This window comes from Aspergillus japonicus (assembly GCF_003184785.1).
Source record: "Aspergillus japonicus CBS 114.51 unplaced genomic scaffold BO86scaffold_87, whole genome shotgun sequence".
Classification (NCBI taxonomy): Eukaryota; Fungi; Ascomycota; class Eurotiomycetes; order Eurotiales; family Aspergillaceae; genus Aspergillus; species Aspergillus japonicus.
Window position 1 is genome coordinate 97,922 of NW_020291724.1, and position 13,817 is coordinate 111,738.

Here is a 13,817-nt window from a genome sequence, read left to right on the forward strand (position 1 = left end):
TTAACTTCCTGTCCCTCCGATTCCGCCCGCACATGTTTTAACACCGGCAGACGACCGGTGAACTCAAGGAGTAAAGTATAGTTATGACCTACTGACGGGGTGAGTCAGTTAATCCGACGATCTTGATGACTTTCAAGTGGACTAGCCTATGATATGCTCTACATTGTCATGGCTGGAGTACTGTAATCCGCGGGGGGGAGATAATAGTCACATGATCTCTACCCTTTCGTTATGGTCTCCAGTGTATAGCATTGGGGGCCTAGGCGCAGCGCCAGTACATACAATGCATAGTATAATAATTCAAACATTCGGAAATCGTGATTCCCGCTAGACGAACTGAGAAGGCTTTGCTCCTCTTCACTAAAATCCGAAAGACCCCGTCGCCATGACATGTTAGACCATAGCAGCGAGATGACCTCGGCCATCGCAGACAGTAACTCATCCTCTTCTCCAAGAGGCCACAGCCGAGGCCAGGCAACAGTCAAAGACTCATCCAGCCGTGATAAGCACAAAGGTCCCCGTCTCGCCCACCGTGAGTCCAGGACCGGATGTCAGCGATGTCGCGCCCGACGAGTAAAGGTAGGTGAAATCCATTGCCACAAAATCACCAACTCTGTCCTGACTGAGATAGTAGTGTGATGAAACGCAACCGGTGTGTCGCGACTGCCATCGTCATGGGATCCCCTGTGCTTATGACAGGCCCGTGGAGAGGATCCAATCTCGCCCACTCGAGCCCAGTTCATCGGATCCCAGTCATGACGCACATGCTATGGAGCTGCGCTTGCTGCATCACTTTACCCTATTCGCCAGCGCTACAATGCCAGGGGCCCAATTGAAGCGTATCAAAGACTGTTGGTCGATTGACGTGCCCCGACTCGCATTCAGTTACAAACCGCTCCTGCACGCTGTCTTCGCCATCTCTGCCCTGCATCTGTCCGAAGCCAACCCAAACGATGCTGGGTTGCCGGGCATCCACTGCCATTACCTGGAGCAGGCTTTGCGCGAACATCGACTTTGTATCGGCGGCATAACTACGCAGACCGCGGATGCGGTGTGCTTTACAAGCATCCTGTTACAGGTCGATGTATTTGCTACCTTACAAAATCATCCTGTTGTTTCTTACGATCATGTCAGTGGATGGATGCGCCTAGTGCGCGGGTCGGTAGCTGTCTTTGACGCTGCCTTGGAGATTGCGAGGCACAATACCCATCTCGCGAGTATCTGGTGTATTATCGATACCTTTCCCCTCCCCTTGCGGACGAATTCTGATGCTGGGGCATTTTCCTTCCTGCTTCCGACTGCGACTGACGAGGAGGAGGACGATATGGCGCTGGAAACATATCGAGGGGCCGTCGCGCATATCAACGCCACCTGGCTGGCCATGGAAGCAAAGGAACATCCGCAAATTAGCTGTCGCCGGCTCATGGCCTTCCCTGTGTTTGTAACAACCGAATTCATCGACTTAATCGAGAAGAGGACACCTCGCGCTTTGGTGGTTCTGGCCTACTTTCTCGCCTTGTCGGCACCATTACGCGACACATGGTGGATCGGAGATGCTGCACACAAATACGTCGTGGCCCTTCAACCAATCCTTCCTCCCCGTTGGGAGCGCCTAATGTCCTGGCCAGTGGACATGATCATATCTCGTACCACACAGCAAATACAAGTCGCTATCCAACCACCTCGGTGATTCCCGCCCGGAACAGCACCTTCTCGATCACAGGCATCCTGAACGGCACCGGCTCTTTCGTCTGCTCAAATGTCTCTGACCAAAGCAAAAAATGAGCCTGAGAGATCTTCTCCAACCGCCACTGGTGCGGCGAGCTGGAGTCTGATGTGACCGTGACCTGCGAGCACATCTTCTATCTTCATGTGCTCTACCAACACATCGACCCCGATCAAGGCAGGCAATACCGCCAATGGCTGCTCTCGCAGCAAACGCCGACGGCTCCTGGGGCATCGCGCAGCCCTACGAGAGGCTACGCGCGCCGCGCGCCGTTGCTGTACAACGTGAATCCTGCTGCACCAAGAGAGATCCGGCGACTAGGCAGGCATCAATCCGCCCATACACGCAGGCATCAACGCCCTTTTACTCGAGGGGTACAAGTTACACGACGAGCCTATCCAGCTTGGTCCAGCAGCCATCGAACGCTTACGTGGGCAGTGAACCATGGCAAGCGCCTCCAATGCTCTCTCTCCCGGTCTGGGACACTGTCTTCATGATTCGCACATTTTGTGAACCCTCGCATGAGGCCTCGCAGATGATTGGCGCTCATAGACAAGGATTCTCGGTCTCGTTTAGTAGCGTGTGGGCCTGCATCTCGGCCCTGCATCCTCACTATATGCCCTATACCCGAGACTTGTTGCCTAGAATGCATATAGATATATTATCTATTTTTCCTTTTCAATTACCTCAACTCAACCTGCACTACACCAACATCGCACCTCTCCTACACCGAATGACCGAAGATGCCATCCGGACTCCTCATCGCGCAACTCGCCCTCTACGCTCCGCTGACACTTCAAACCCTCTACCTCCTCTTCCGCCACGGCCGCCCCGGCCTCCTCGCCTGGTTTTACCTCCTCGCCTTCTGCGTGCTTCGCGTCACCGGAGCCGCCATGGGTCTTCACGACCCGCACAACACCGGCGCCCAGATACTCTCCAGTATCGGGCTCTCGCCGCTGCTGCTTGCGATAGACGGGGTGTTGCATGAGGCGTAGGTTTGCCCTTCAAACTGACCCCACACACACCCAGCCCTTATTTCCTGTCCTTCATGCAGGAGCAAGTGCAAGTGCAACATATCTCATATGTCCTAGGAGAATCTACTGTTTATCGCCCAGTCAACGAACCGAATGGACGTTCATGGCGCTCATCCATGTCCTCGTGGCGACGGGGGTGGCGATGGTCGGGGCTGGTGCCGGCGGGCTTCTGGGCGATACACCGAAGCCCAGCGATCTCTCCAACATCAAGGTCGGGATGGTGCTGCTGGAGGTTGCGTGGGGCGTGCTCGCTGGGTGGGGGCTGTGGACTCGTTGGGATGGGAGGGGCTCGGGGTGGAAAAGTGGCGATGCACCAGCGGGCTTGGCCAGGAGGGAGGGGTGGGTGGTACGTTCATCCCCTGCCTTTTCGTCCAGAACGTTGATCGTATCTGGTTTTGCATACGGAGGATCGCTTAGGTCGTGCTAACACCAAGACGCCTCGAGGCACAGCTTCTAACCGGCACCCTCCTCGCCCTTCCCCTCGTCGAGGTTTCAGTGATATACATGCTTGTCGCGCAGTTCACCCAGCGCGCGGACCTGAACCCGATGACTGGGGGTCTGGCGGTTCGTGTTGTGTTGGGATTTCTCCCGGAGTTGCTCGCGGCGATGGTTTTGGTGGTCGTTGGGATTGTGACCAGGAAAGTGGGTAATGCTGGGGCTGGGGCTGGGGCTGGTGAGGCTGGGCTGGGGCAGGGGCATGGGCATGGGCATGGGCAAGGGCGCCAACACAGACATGCTCATGCTCATAGACATGGAAGGAGGCGCTCGAGCTCGAAACATGGCACGAGGTTGCCTTCGAGGTCACATGAATAGCCTTCGCATTAGCACCTCCGGGGCGGAGTGGGGGCGAGGATCAGTATCGTATCGAAATGGTGTATGATCTCTTGTATGGTGCTCTATATGCGGCTTGGTGCCAGGCGTTATACGATCAAGTCTCTCAGAATCCAATACTTAATCTGTGTATGTGCTTTATGGTCTCAGCTGGAGCAATCCTAACCTGACAGAGAGCACAGTGCTCTTGTCTAACAAGGTGTACGTTGTAGAAGTATGCAGGATGCATGCGGAGGCTTGCCGGGGCTAGTTGAGCCTGTCTCACCAACGGAGAGGGAGGTTAACGAGGGATAAGCCCCAGAGAGGGACCAAGGTAGAGTCATTCTACGACTTGTAGTCCAAGGAAGTTACTCATACTTGATAACCCAAGATAGCATAGCACAAGCATAAAGTAGGTTATGCACCCTACTGAGTCATCCCCTCTTATGTAACGAAGCTAACCGAAACCGGGGTGGGGCAAAGGTTGAACGGGCGCACAAACGCGTGACTCGGCCCTCCCCGTCGACGAAAATTCCCCCCCTCAAGTCTCATCGCCCTCGCACTTCCCGCGCCCCCCCGTACGACAAATCTCGACAGGATCCCTCTTTTTTTCCGTTGTTCTTGAAAATCATCACATAACGCCAAAATGGGTAAGGTAAGTTTAATTCGACGAGATGAGGCCCTCCACGTCTGCGATATGACGAAGAAAGCAGAGAAGACTAACATCTGAGATGAAAATAGGTTCACGGATCTGTAAGCATTCCCCTCCCTCTCTCTCTCTCTCTCTCTCTTTCGCCCCATCGACGACCGACGACCGGCTGCAAAACGCAAACGACCATCGAAAAACAGTTGATCACCATAAAGGAATGAAAGATATCTGACCTTCCAATCAAAACAGCTCGCTCGTGCCGGTAAGGTCAAGGCCGCCACTCCCAAGGTCGACAAGCAGGAGAAGGCCAAGCAGCCCAAGGGCCGTGCCTACAAGCGTGTCGTCTACACCCGCCGCTTCGTCAACGTCACCCTCACCGGTGGCAAGCGCAAGGTATGAAATCACCAAAATATCATGGAACTGAAAAGAGGGAGGGATGCAGCAACAGTTGAGATGGATATTCGATGGAATTCCTCCAGCTGGGAAAGATGGCGGTGTGATGGATTACCGAACGGAAGGGCTTACAACACCCTCAAAACAGATGAACGCCAACCCCACCGCTTAAACGCACCCCATCATCTTCCCAACGAAACAAGAAAATTCCTCTTTCTTTGTGATCGATCGAATTTGAGATTCCGATGACCCCCTTTTTCTTTGAAAGGCAAAACGACGATTCCCCCGGGTTTTCAAGGTGGCGTGAAATGATGGAGCGAAGAGAGGCTGGAGGATTTTGGTGATGCGCTATTTGCGATCGGAAGCGGCAACATTTCCCCTTGCCTTTTCGATCAAAGAGGATTAAAACACGGTTCCCTCCCCAACTTTTACGACGGATTTTTCGCCTTTACGGATTTTCTTGACGTGGGGGAAAGCGAGTGAAAGACGGTGTTTTTTTCTTCTGTGGTAGCAGGAAGGACGATATTTATTCGGACTTTTTGATCTGGCGATGCAATACCATCACTATTCTCAAGTCTCTCATATGGCTGGTTTCTCTGTGTCTTGTTTTTTTTTTCTTCATGCATAATCGATGGTTGCAATCTGTGTGCTGCGATCGCTAGTAGATGGATGGCGTTTCATCCTGTTTCCTGCATGACAAGGCTTGGGGTCTGAGTTCGGTGGCCAACCAGGCTCGGTTTCGCTGTCTGGTTAAGGGTCATTGCTCGCTACGTAACCTCAGACTCCATATATCAAACTCGGGGGAGATTCGTCTATCAAACTGTGGGCGGTATGCCTGAGATGCACCTCGAGTCAACCTGTAGAGAGAGGTTGATCAGGGCACATATGGCTTCGTAGCAACGAGGCAGCTGGCTGGCTGGCTGGTAAGCCTTTCATCCGTAGAATCCCAAACTACACGATAGTGACCTTGACCTTCACCCCCCGATCCTTCACCCAATTCTTCTTCTTGCCCACCTTCTCCAGGCCGTCCGCCCTTCCCGTCAGTATCTCATGTAGCATGGACGGGACAGCGTCCCCACGCTTCACCTTCAGGTGCAGCACATCGCGCACCTCCTTCTTCTCGACCGCGCGCCACTCCGTCTCGAATCGCACCCTCCAACGCCCCTCGAACTCCCGGCCCGCAGGATACACATCCCCGACCATGGCTGCCACGCGCCCCAGGTACCGACACCACCAGGCCTCCTCGCTCGACACGCACCGGACCAGCTGCCGATGGTACCCCTCATCGATCGGGGCAAGGTCCCCGTCCCAGCGCTCGCAGAGCACCAGCGCGATCAGCGCCCGCTCGACGTGCGACAGACAGTTGGTGGACGCCAGGATCCCCGTCGCCGTGCTATGCAGCGCGGCGGCGGCCCGCGACTCGCGGGGCACCGTCGCATGCGCAAACAGCACGTTCGCCAGCGCGGCCAGCAGATTTGTCGCGAGGAACGACCGCGGGATCTGGAACGAGGCCCGCGGCGACGGGGTGTCTGGCAGCGCCGCCCGCAGGAGCGCGCGCATTCCCTCCGCCGAGGGCGGCGCATACGGCCGCGTCGCGGCGAGCAGGGGGTCCTGCGCGCGGACCGGCCGCGGGAGCCGGTCGTATAGGAAGCCCTCGCGGACGCCGCCCTGGCAGAACTGGATGTGCGTGACGACGGTCTCCGGCAGCGCGGCCATGATGACGTTCACCAAGAAGGCGACGGCGGGGATCTGCGCGGCGCGGCGCCGCGAGACGCCGTAGACCTTGGTGGCGGCCGGGTTTTGGTCGGCGACTTCCTCCAGCACCGCCGCGGTGTCGTGGAACTCGGCCCGCGGGACCCGGAACCCGTTGATGATGGGGATCGGGTACGCCTCGCTCTGCTTTTGGGCGTAAGTCTTCATGAGCACGTACCCCCAGCCGCGGAACCCGCCGCCGCAGAGATACAGACTGAGGGGTGGGGTCTGGCGCAGCAGGGATTCCGGCACCGCGAGCTCGCGGTACGCCGTCTGGAACTGGCGGGTCATCTCCGCCTTGAGCTCCGTCACAGCGTTTGTTGATTTGGTATCTGCCTCCTCCAGCAACCGGCCCAGCGCCGCGGCGCCGTAGGGAAAACTGAACGAGCCCCGCGGACTCGTCCGCACCTCCCCGCCCTCCTCCACCACCCAGGTGATTTGCGTACTGCCCCCGCCCAGATCCATCGCGATCCCTGCCACCGACGCGGAACTGCTCGCGATCCCCAGGGCGCCGATCCGCCCTTCCTCCTCCTTGGAGAGCAGGCGCACCTCCCAGCCGGTGTGCGCGCGGATCGCGGCGCGGAACTCCGCCGAGTTCGGGGCCGTCCGCGTCGCCTCCGTAGCCAGCACGTGGATGTTGGTGTCCGGCACGTTGAAGTCGGTGCAGGTCGACTGGAAGTGTCGCAGGTGGTCGACTACTTGGTCGATGATCACCTCCGGGATCGGGCCCCGCGTGCCCGTGGCTCGGGAGAACTGGGCATCGTACAGGGAGATGCCAGCTCGGGATTGGTAGACAATGGGCATGATTCTCGCGGTCGGGGGGGAGAGGTCGGTGATTGAGAAGCGGATGCCATTGCTGTGGGTTGGGTTGGCTTAGTGCTTTTGTTTGATCGAGTTGTAGGGGTTTGAGGGTGTAGTTGATGGAGCTGTGAAGTGTAGAGGACTGACTCACCTTCCCATATCCACGATCCCGTAGAGATTGAGGCTTGTGGTTGATGGTTCGGTCATGATGGGGTCCGGACTGGAATGATGTCAAATGTGAGGTCAACACGGTAGGTGCTGCGAGAGTCACGACCTTAATCGCATGGTTTGGGTGTGTGCGACTAGCTTGACTATGAGGCTGCTAGCTTAGGGTAAGAGTAGATTCTGTAGTCGGCTATGCTCTCAGCAGTAAGGCTTCAAAGGGTAATATAAAGAGTAGGCAATAGAAGCGAGGCGAGATGCTGGTGTTGTGTTGACGATTGGGTTGACGTAGCCGAGATATATTCCCGCGGAGGTGGAGACTATGCTACTGATTAGTTACTACCCCTCCACGGCGGTGATCACCGCAAACATGCACCTACAATCAGTTTCACCAACAATCTCAACACCATGCAATTGCCTTCTAAATTTTAAGCCCAGCATACTTCTATTTCGTCAACGAGCATGACTTCATTACCGCAACAAAAAGCAGAACCACGCATGCTAAAGGAACACCACAACCTACAACACATATCGGAAGCCTGCCCCGTAATTCTCCTCCCCCACAGCGGTCTCATCCTTAGCCTCAGCTGTCCATTCCGCGACTGCGCCATACCGCTTATCGAGGCGGCGATTCTCCCAGGCCAGAAGAACTCGCAAAGACAGGGCAAGAATCGTGTTAAAGAACATGAACGCGGCGCAGATAGACAACCCGCGAGTGAAGCGAGGTGAATCGCTGGATGGAAAAACGTTGGTCCCCAGAAACGGACCACACTGGCCGATGACGTTCAGAATGACAATGCCCATGCCTCTCCGGCTATCCGAGCCTTGGTTGTCTACAGAAGCCATATTAGTGCATGAAATATTACTTGCGAGGATCAGTCAGACGTACTCAGAGCCCAAGGAAGAATGTTGGCGATAGACGGGAACACCCCGATGGCGGCAAGGAACACGCCAAGGTAGCGAACCCCAACAGAATCGCAAGCCGCAAGTAATACATAGCCAACGGCACCGACTAGGGAGGCACAAGCAATCACCAGGCCCCGCTGCTGAATCCGATCGGCAACCCATGTCGTGGCGATCGTGACGAGGAAGGACGCAAAGAATGGTGGTGCCGTCAGGCCCTGAGCGTTGATTGAAGTAAAACCCATATCTTCCAGGATCGTTGGCAAGAAGACGGGCAGCGATGAGAAGCTCACGTTGCAGCTGAAGTACATAAACTGGAACTGTTGTCAGCATAAACCTCAGGCAAAGGCGGCTAATCTGGGACATACTGCCAAAATCCACGCCTTCGTATCCAGCAAAGTATGGCCCAATTCTTTCCAGTCGATCCCACTAACTCGCTCGCTCTCACCACTCCGTCGAAGAGATCTGGCTCGGGTAACCTCTTTCTCTTCTTCGGTCAGGAAACGTGCGGACGACGGGTGATCTGGCAGGTAAAACCAAGCCAGAATGGCAGCCAAGAGTGACGGGCTCCCTTCTACCAGGAACAGCAGCCGCCAATTCGCTATCCTAGCATGGCCGGAGGTGATACCATAAGCGAGAGCGCCGGCAAAGGTGTTTGCCAGAGGGGCTGCCGACAGAAACATGCCACATCGAAGTCCTAACTCATGGCGTCGATAAAAGAATGATAGCAGGTACGGACTTCCTGGGCCAAAGGCAGCTTCCGACATGCCCAACAGAAATCGCAGGGCCATCAACCCTCCCCAATTCTGCACTGCCGCCTGACAAGTTGCCACAATACCCCTATACAACATAAGGCTATGACTCAACACATGGGAGGTATAAGTCAAGTCTGAACATACCAACTCAAGACGGTGATAGCTGCCCATCTGTGCGGAGGCATGATCTTCCACATCAATGCCAGGAACTCAAAAAGAGTATATGAGATGTAGAAGATCGTTAACAGCCATGAGTATCGATTTCCCGTAAGGTTGAGATCCTCTTCCATTCCCGCAATTTTTGCATTCCTGTTTGCTCGTTAGACCAAGGGGAACTATTGAATATTGTGCGATTAAGCCTACCCAATGTTGCTCCTGTCGAGCAGCGATAAGAGATCTGTGCGAAGCCTTCAAGTCAGATAAGAACTCGATTGTACTAATATGAAGAGCAAAGATGTGCAATCGTGCAGGAGATGAATTAGACAGGACGCGCATACAAAGAAATCCTAACAAGGTCGGAACTCTGAGGTCCAACTTTCTCAGCACTCGAGCTTCCAATGCAGGATCTATCGACATTGCAGCTTGAGGCATCTGCGGGAGTGCGGTGTGGGTTTCTTCCTTGTGCATGGGCTGCTGCTTCTCCGCATCGTGACTCGGAGCCTCGACGATGGCGTCGACGTCCTCAGCAGGACTGCTAGGGATGTCTTTCTTCCCAAACAACCCCATGGTCGACTGTAAAGTGTCGCAATAAGGAGTAACAGGAGTTTGATGACAGCAACAGGGATGTAATTGTGACTTCTCTCTTGTTGAGAGGGGGGTCACTGCTTTATGAACGCGTCCACACCAAAACCTTTACGCTGTTTATGGTTTGGCACGGAGTTAGACGATTGGACAATGAGCTACCAGCCTGACCTGTGAGGTTCTCCCGACTAACACAGTTTAGACGTCCAGCTAGCGAGGGGTGACGTGAAAGTTTGAGAAAACGAGGGAGGGGGCGCGGGCGATGAGTGGACTGTCAAGCCGAGCCGATTGAGGTCACTTTCTAAGAGAGCTCCGTGTGATACGTGGGACAGAGCTCACGCCCAATCATCCGAGAGAGTGAAAGATACACTATGCTGAATGTGCAGGAAACTGGCAGAATGGACGCATGGGGCTTGCTCCTCGGAAATATGATGACATGCTTTCGCACACCCAATTGCGGAGACAAACCCATCGGTTCATGGGTGGCGGGCCAAAGCTTGAGACGAAACCATCCGAGCAGGCGCAAGGCTTGGTCAGAGACTGAGTGATAGCATTGGACGATAGCCGAGGTGAAAGAGGTTGGATATCCCAGTCTGATTTGTTTCATCCCCCTTGCGCATTCTGATGCATGCCTCTCCCAGCAGTAACGAGCAAACAGTGAAGCACGTTTGACTAGAAGTCTGAAAGAGACCCCTGCCGTTTGTAAGAGTACCCGTAAAAAGCATAGCAAAGATCAGCCCGTGCGAGTTCCCACATCGTTGGGTCATTGGGGTGGGTGGGTAAGCGAGTCGAGGATGTAAACTGTAGATCCAGCAAGCCAAATTGCGGGGAGTGAGACGATCTCCAGCTGGAAAGAGTAAAAGCGCTCCGACCCCGACACTAGACCCGATCGGGTAATTTTTTGGTGCCTGAGGTGTAAGGTGTAAAAATATGCTTCAGGCTTCTATGGACTCCCGTACCGCGCCAACTGAACCGGTAAGGAACCTCAAATTTCCGCGTCGCGTTAAGGATTCGCTGTCTTTGCTCAGTATACGGTGCTGGGTGATCGCTGACAGGCTGTCTTGCTTCTCAATCTTCTGTGTCTAAACTGTCAATCACTCCCTCTTATCATTTTGCGACAGACTTAGTGCTTGCGATCCTCCGCCATTGAGGCTTCTCAGTCAAGATGGACGACCCGGCGACCCGTGTTCCCGCGCAGCTGGTACGTTAATCCTTCGAATGAAGTGAACCAGTATGGAGCTTGAGCACTAATTCGACATCATGTTGACCATTTCAGCTGCCGCATATGCATCTGGTGTCGCGGCAACGCTACCCTTTGATGCATATGATGCCTACAGACACTGTTGTCGAATACCTGCTCGGCGCAGCCAAGGTTGTGCGCGAACAGCAACCGATGCACTGGACCTTCCTCGATGCGCCTCAAGATGGGTCGGTTATGCTTACATGGCAGCCCCTCAACCAACTCGGAACCAATTTCGCTAGTGATGGATATGTTTGGGCCGATGTCGAACAGGCGTTCACCTTTGATGCTCGCGGCTACGTACGTCAACGTCACTCCTCTCCAACCCTTTCCCTGCGGCTGCCCTGCGCGCAGACATATTGGTCACTAACAGGAGAACACAACAGACAGTAGAGATGTGGCTACACCGTAGCGGATATCACCCTCCGAACGAATCCGTGGCAATCCACTGCCGTCGCCGGTATCGTCTGCTACCACCGAAGGTTCCCAACCCCAACCTGCCCAACCCCGATCCCGCCTTGTGGATCGTCCACTACACGAGAGCGCCTCCTCAAGACCATATCCCTGCGAGCCGGATTCCCGTCATACCTCAAGTGCAGAACATGCTAGCTCAGCGGCGCTTCTTGCAGAGCCAAGGCCAGCTTGCCCGCAAGGACTTCATGCTGCACGATCGGAACAACTGGCCCGCCATCAACTTCCCCCCACACATGGCGCCTCAGGGCTTTCCGCAGATGCCCGGAGCTTACCCGAGTGCCATGGTCGGACGTCAACCCTTCTACCCTCCTCCCGGACCAGGCGTGCCACCTCCCGCCGCTGCCCCGCCGGCCAAGGCCGCCCGCGGGCATCGCGCTTCCTCCACCGCGGTGAACGCTGCCACCACGGATTTTGCCCTGGAGGACGAAGATGTCTCAACCGGGGATACCATGGATCTCCTCACACCTCGCGAGATCAGTAAAGTGCGCTACACGCAACATCATGAGTGGATGGAGGAGATATTCGCTTCGCCATATGCCATCAGTCAAATCACACCCGTCTCTCTGGGCCTGGGCCGGAAAGGTGCACTCGAATCATTGACGGCCGGCTTTTTCGACGCACCAGTAGGACCTGCAAACGGGGAATCAAAAGACGCCACCGCCCCCTCGCAGGCGGAGAAGTTGGAACCCGCCAAGGCCGAGGAGTTCGCTGATCGGGTTGCTAAGAAGGTCGCTGATATGACTGCTGAGATCGAGAAGCTAAAGAAGCGTCACGCACGTCGAATGGAGAAGTTCAACCGCACCTCTCTACTCAAGGACGCAGAACTCCGACTCCGGGAAGCCGCAGCGGATCCCGCAGAGACAGGCTCGGAGCCATGGAGATTGGAAGGTCGCCTGGTGCTTCCCTCGGAAGAAGATGACTCGCAGGCGGCTCACGTTGAGAACCCGGCCAAGTACAAAGTGGACGATATTGTGCGGGATGTGGAGAAGGTGTGGCAGAGGCAGATTGTACCGGAGCCTCGAGTCTCTTGTGTGCAGAAAGGTGGTCTGCTCGAGAAAATCGAACCAGAGCAGAAGCCTGAGTCTCAACCTGAGGGTGACATTGACATGGAGAATGCCGACAGCCACTTCTTGGATCAGCTGGGCTCACCGGGAACCGCCGCAGGCGAGTCAACAATCCAGGATGCCGGCCAGACTGGGCCAGCACATGTTCCTAACCCGGCCGGCGCAGCTGGAGCGGGTGGGGCAGTCCCACAACAGCCTCGACCGGCAGCGCACGTCCCTCAGCAGGGCCCGTCTGCCTCTTTGGATATCGAAATGGATATGGGCGACCAGCAACCTGCGAGTGCCGCCGGGGAGACTGGAGACTGGGTGATGGTCAACGAAGAGAAGAAGGACCAGCCTGTACCTGGCGATAGCTCTTTACCTGGTGTCGATACCCCGGGCAGCGGCCTCCAAGGATTGACCCCCGGCAACGCAGGCAGTACCGGGGACAATGGTCTGGATGGTGCCAACTTTGACTTCACCAACATGGACAGCGCTGGCGACGCACTCGCCGCATACACCGAGCAGAATGATGGCCTTGACCTTCCCGACCTGGAGAACTCGGCCTTCGGAGACGCTTTCCATGCGTCGGATAATGAAAATACCCACCATCACGATGCTGACGACATGTCGTAAGAGAGACGGCTGCCGACGTGGGTGTTTCGGGATAGTTCTAGATGTCTTGTAATGATTCGGTGCGGTGTTGATGGTATGATATTCAACCACTTGGTTTGGCGCTAAATTTGTTTCTTTCGGTCGTCTTCCGGCCTTCGCAGCGCTGTCCGGTATAGGTCGAGGTGGAGACCAGTGTAGAGATAGGAGTAAGCCATCTTGCTATTTTCTCCTGGATTCGAATCAATCAGGTGACAGGGTTTCAAATCTACTTATAATTTCATTTCATATTCATGATCTGGGCAATCTCTGCGGTATCTTACAGAAGCTTATGCTGGGACTTCTCCTAGTATCCCTGGATTGTATTACTGTTGTATCGCGGGATAGTATTACTATTGTATGCCCCCTCAACAGCCATTCCATACTCTCACAACATCAGCAGACTGCCAGAGATTCATCCAGTAGCAAAACAGCCCCCATGCCCGTTCAAGCGAGGTGGTTATTCCACCTCAAGACACCCCCAATCTTAGGGCACGGCAGGCCAGTCCGTCACATCGCCACATCGCCACCCACCGACGCTCAATTTAGGTCCCCTGTCAGTCATAACCCAACATCAGAAGAACAGACACACAAACACACCCCTTTTGAATCATATTGAGCCCGAGAAATGGATGGTTAAGAACCCCATCACCCTATCACCGGGGCCGATCACCCGCATTAGA

The 13,817-nt window shown here is 55.2% G+C and overlaps 6 protein-coding genes across 6 annotated transcripts; 5 read left to right on the top strand and 1 right to left on the bottom strand.

Moving 5' to 3' along the window:
• Positions 1-769: 769 nt before the first annotated feature.
• On the top strand, positions 770-1,616 carry BO86DRAFT_324625 (Zn(II)2Cys6 domain-containing transcription factor afumD; the record flags this gene model as incomplete). The annotated part of the gene is made up of 2 exons (XM_025668484.1): positions 770-1,437; positions 1,475-1,616. The coding sequence occupies 2 exons, from the start codon at positions 770-772 to the stop codon at positions 1,614-1,616; spliced, it is 810 nt and encodes a 269-aa protein (XP_025522772.1).
• Positions 1,617-1,919: 303 nt separating this feature from the next.
• Positions 1,920-2,167, top strand: BO86DRAFT_404276 (uncharacterized protein; the record flags this gene model as incomplete). The annotated part of the gene is made up of 2 exons (XM_025673998.1): positions 1,920-2,010; positions 2,076-2,167. The coding sequence occupies 2 exons, from the start codon at positions 1,920-1,922 to the stop codon at positions 2,165-2,167; spliced, it is 183 nt and encodes a 60-aa protein (XP_025522773.1).
• Positions 2,168-2,469: 302 nt separating this feature from the next.
• On the top strand, positions 2,470-3,699 carry BO86DRAFT_348577 (uncharacterized protein; the record flags this gene model as incomplete). Its single annotated transcript, XM_025669324.1, has 3 exons — positions 2,470-2,717; positions 2,818-3,106; positions 3,211-3,699. 3 exons carry the CDS (start codon positions 2,470-2,472, stop codon positions 3,571-3,573), a joined length of 900 nt encoding a protein of 299 aa, XP_025522774.1. The 3' UTR covers positions 3,574-3,699.
• A 517-nt stretch (positions 3,700-4,216) lies between these two features.
• Positions 4,217-4,784, top strand: BO86DRAFT_404278 (40S ribosomal protein eS30; the record flags this gene model as incomplete). Its single annotated transcript, XM_025673999.1, has 4 exons — positions 4,217-4,225; positions 4,312-4,323; positions 4,469-4,612; positions 4,761-4,784. 4 exons carry the CDS (start codon positions 4,217-4,219, stop codon positions 4,782-4,784), a joined length of 189 nt encoding a protein of 62 aa, XP_025522775.1.
• Positions 4,785-5,563: 779 nt separating this feature from the next.
• Positions 5,564-9,711, bottom strand: BO86DRAFT_422842 (putative MFS transporter; the record flags this gene model as incomplete). The annotated part of the gene is made up of 7 exons (XM_025675366.1): positions 5,564-7,220; positions 7,851-8,160; positions 8,217-8,544; positions 8,599-9,070; positions 9,130-9,294; positions 9,349-9,382; positions 9,483-9,711. 7 exons carry the CDS (start codon positions 9,709-9,711, stop codon positions 5,564-5,566), a joined length of 3,195 nt encoding a protein of 1,064 aa, XP_025522776.1.
• A 1,040-nt stretch (positions 9,712-10,751) lies between these two features.
• On the top strand, positions 10,752-13,351 carry BO86DRAFT_451397 (uncharacterized protein). The gene is made up of 3 exons (XM_025676856.1): positions 10,752-10,927; positions 11,003-11,266; positions 11,353-13,351. Exons 1-3 carry the CDS (start codon positions 10,892-10,894, stop codon positions 13,117-13,119), a joined length of 2,067 nt encoding a protein of 688 aa, XP_025522777.1. The 5' UTR covers positions 10,752-10,891; the 3' UTR covers positions 13,120-13,351.
• Positions 13,352-13,817: the final 466 nt, after the last annotated feature.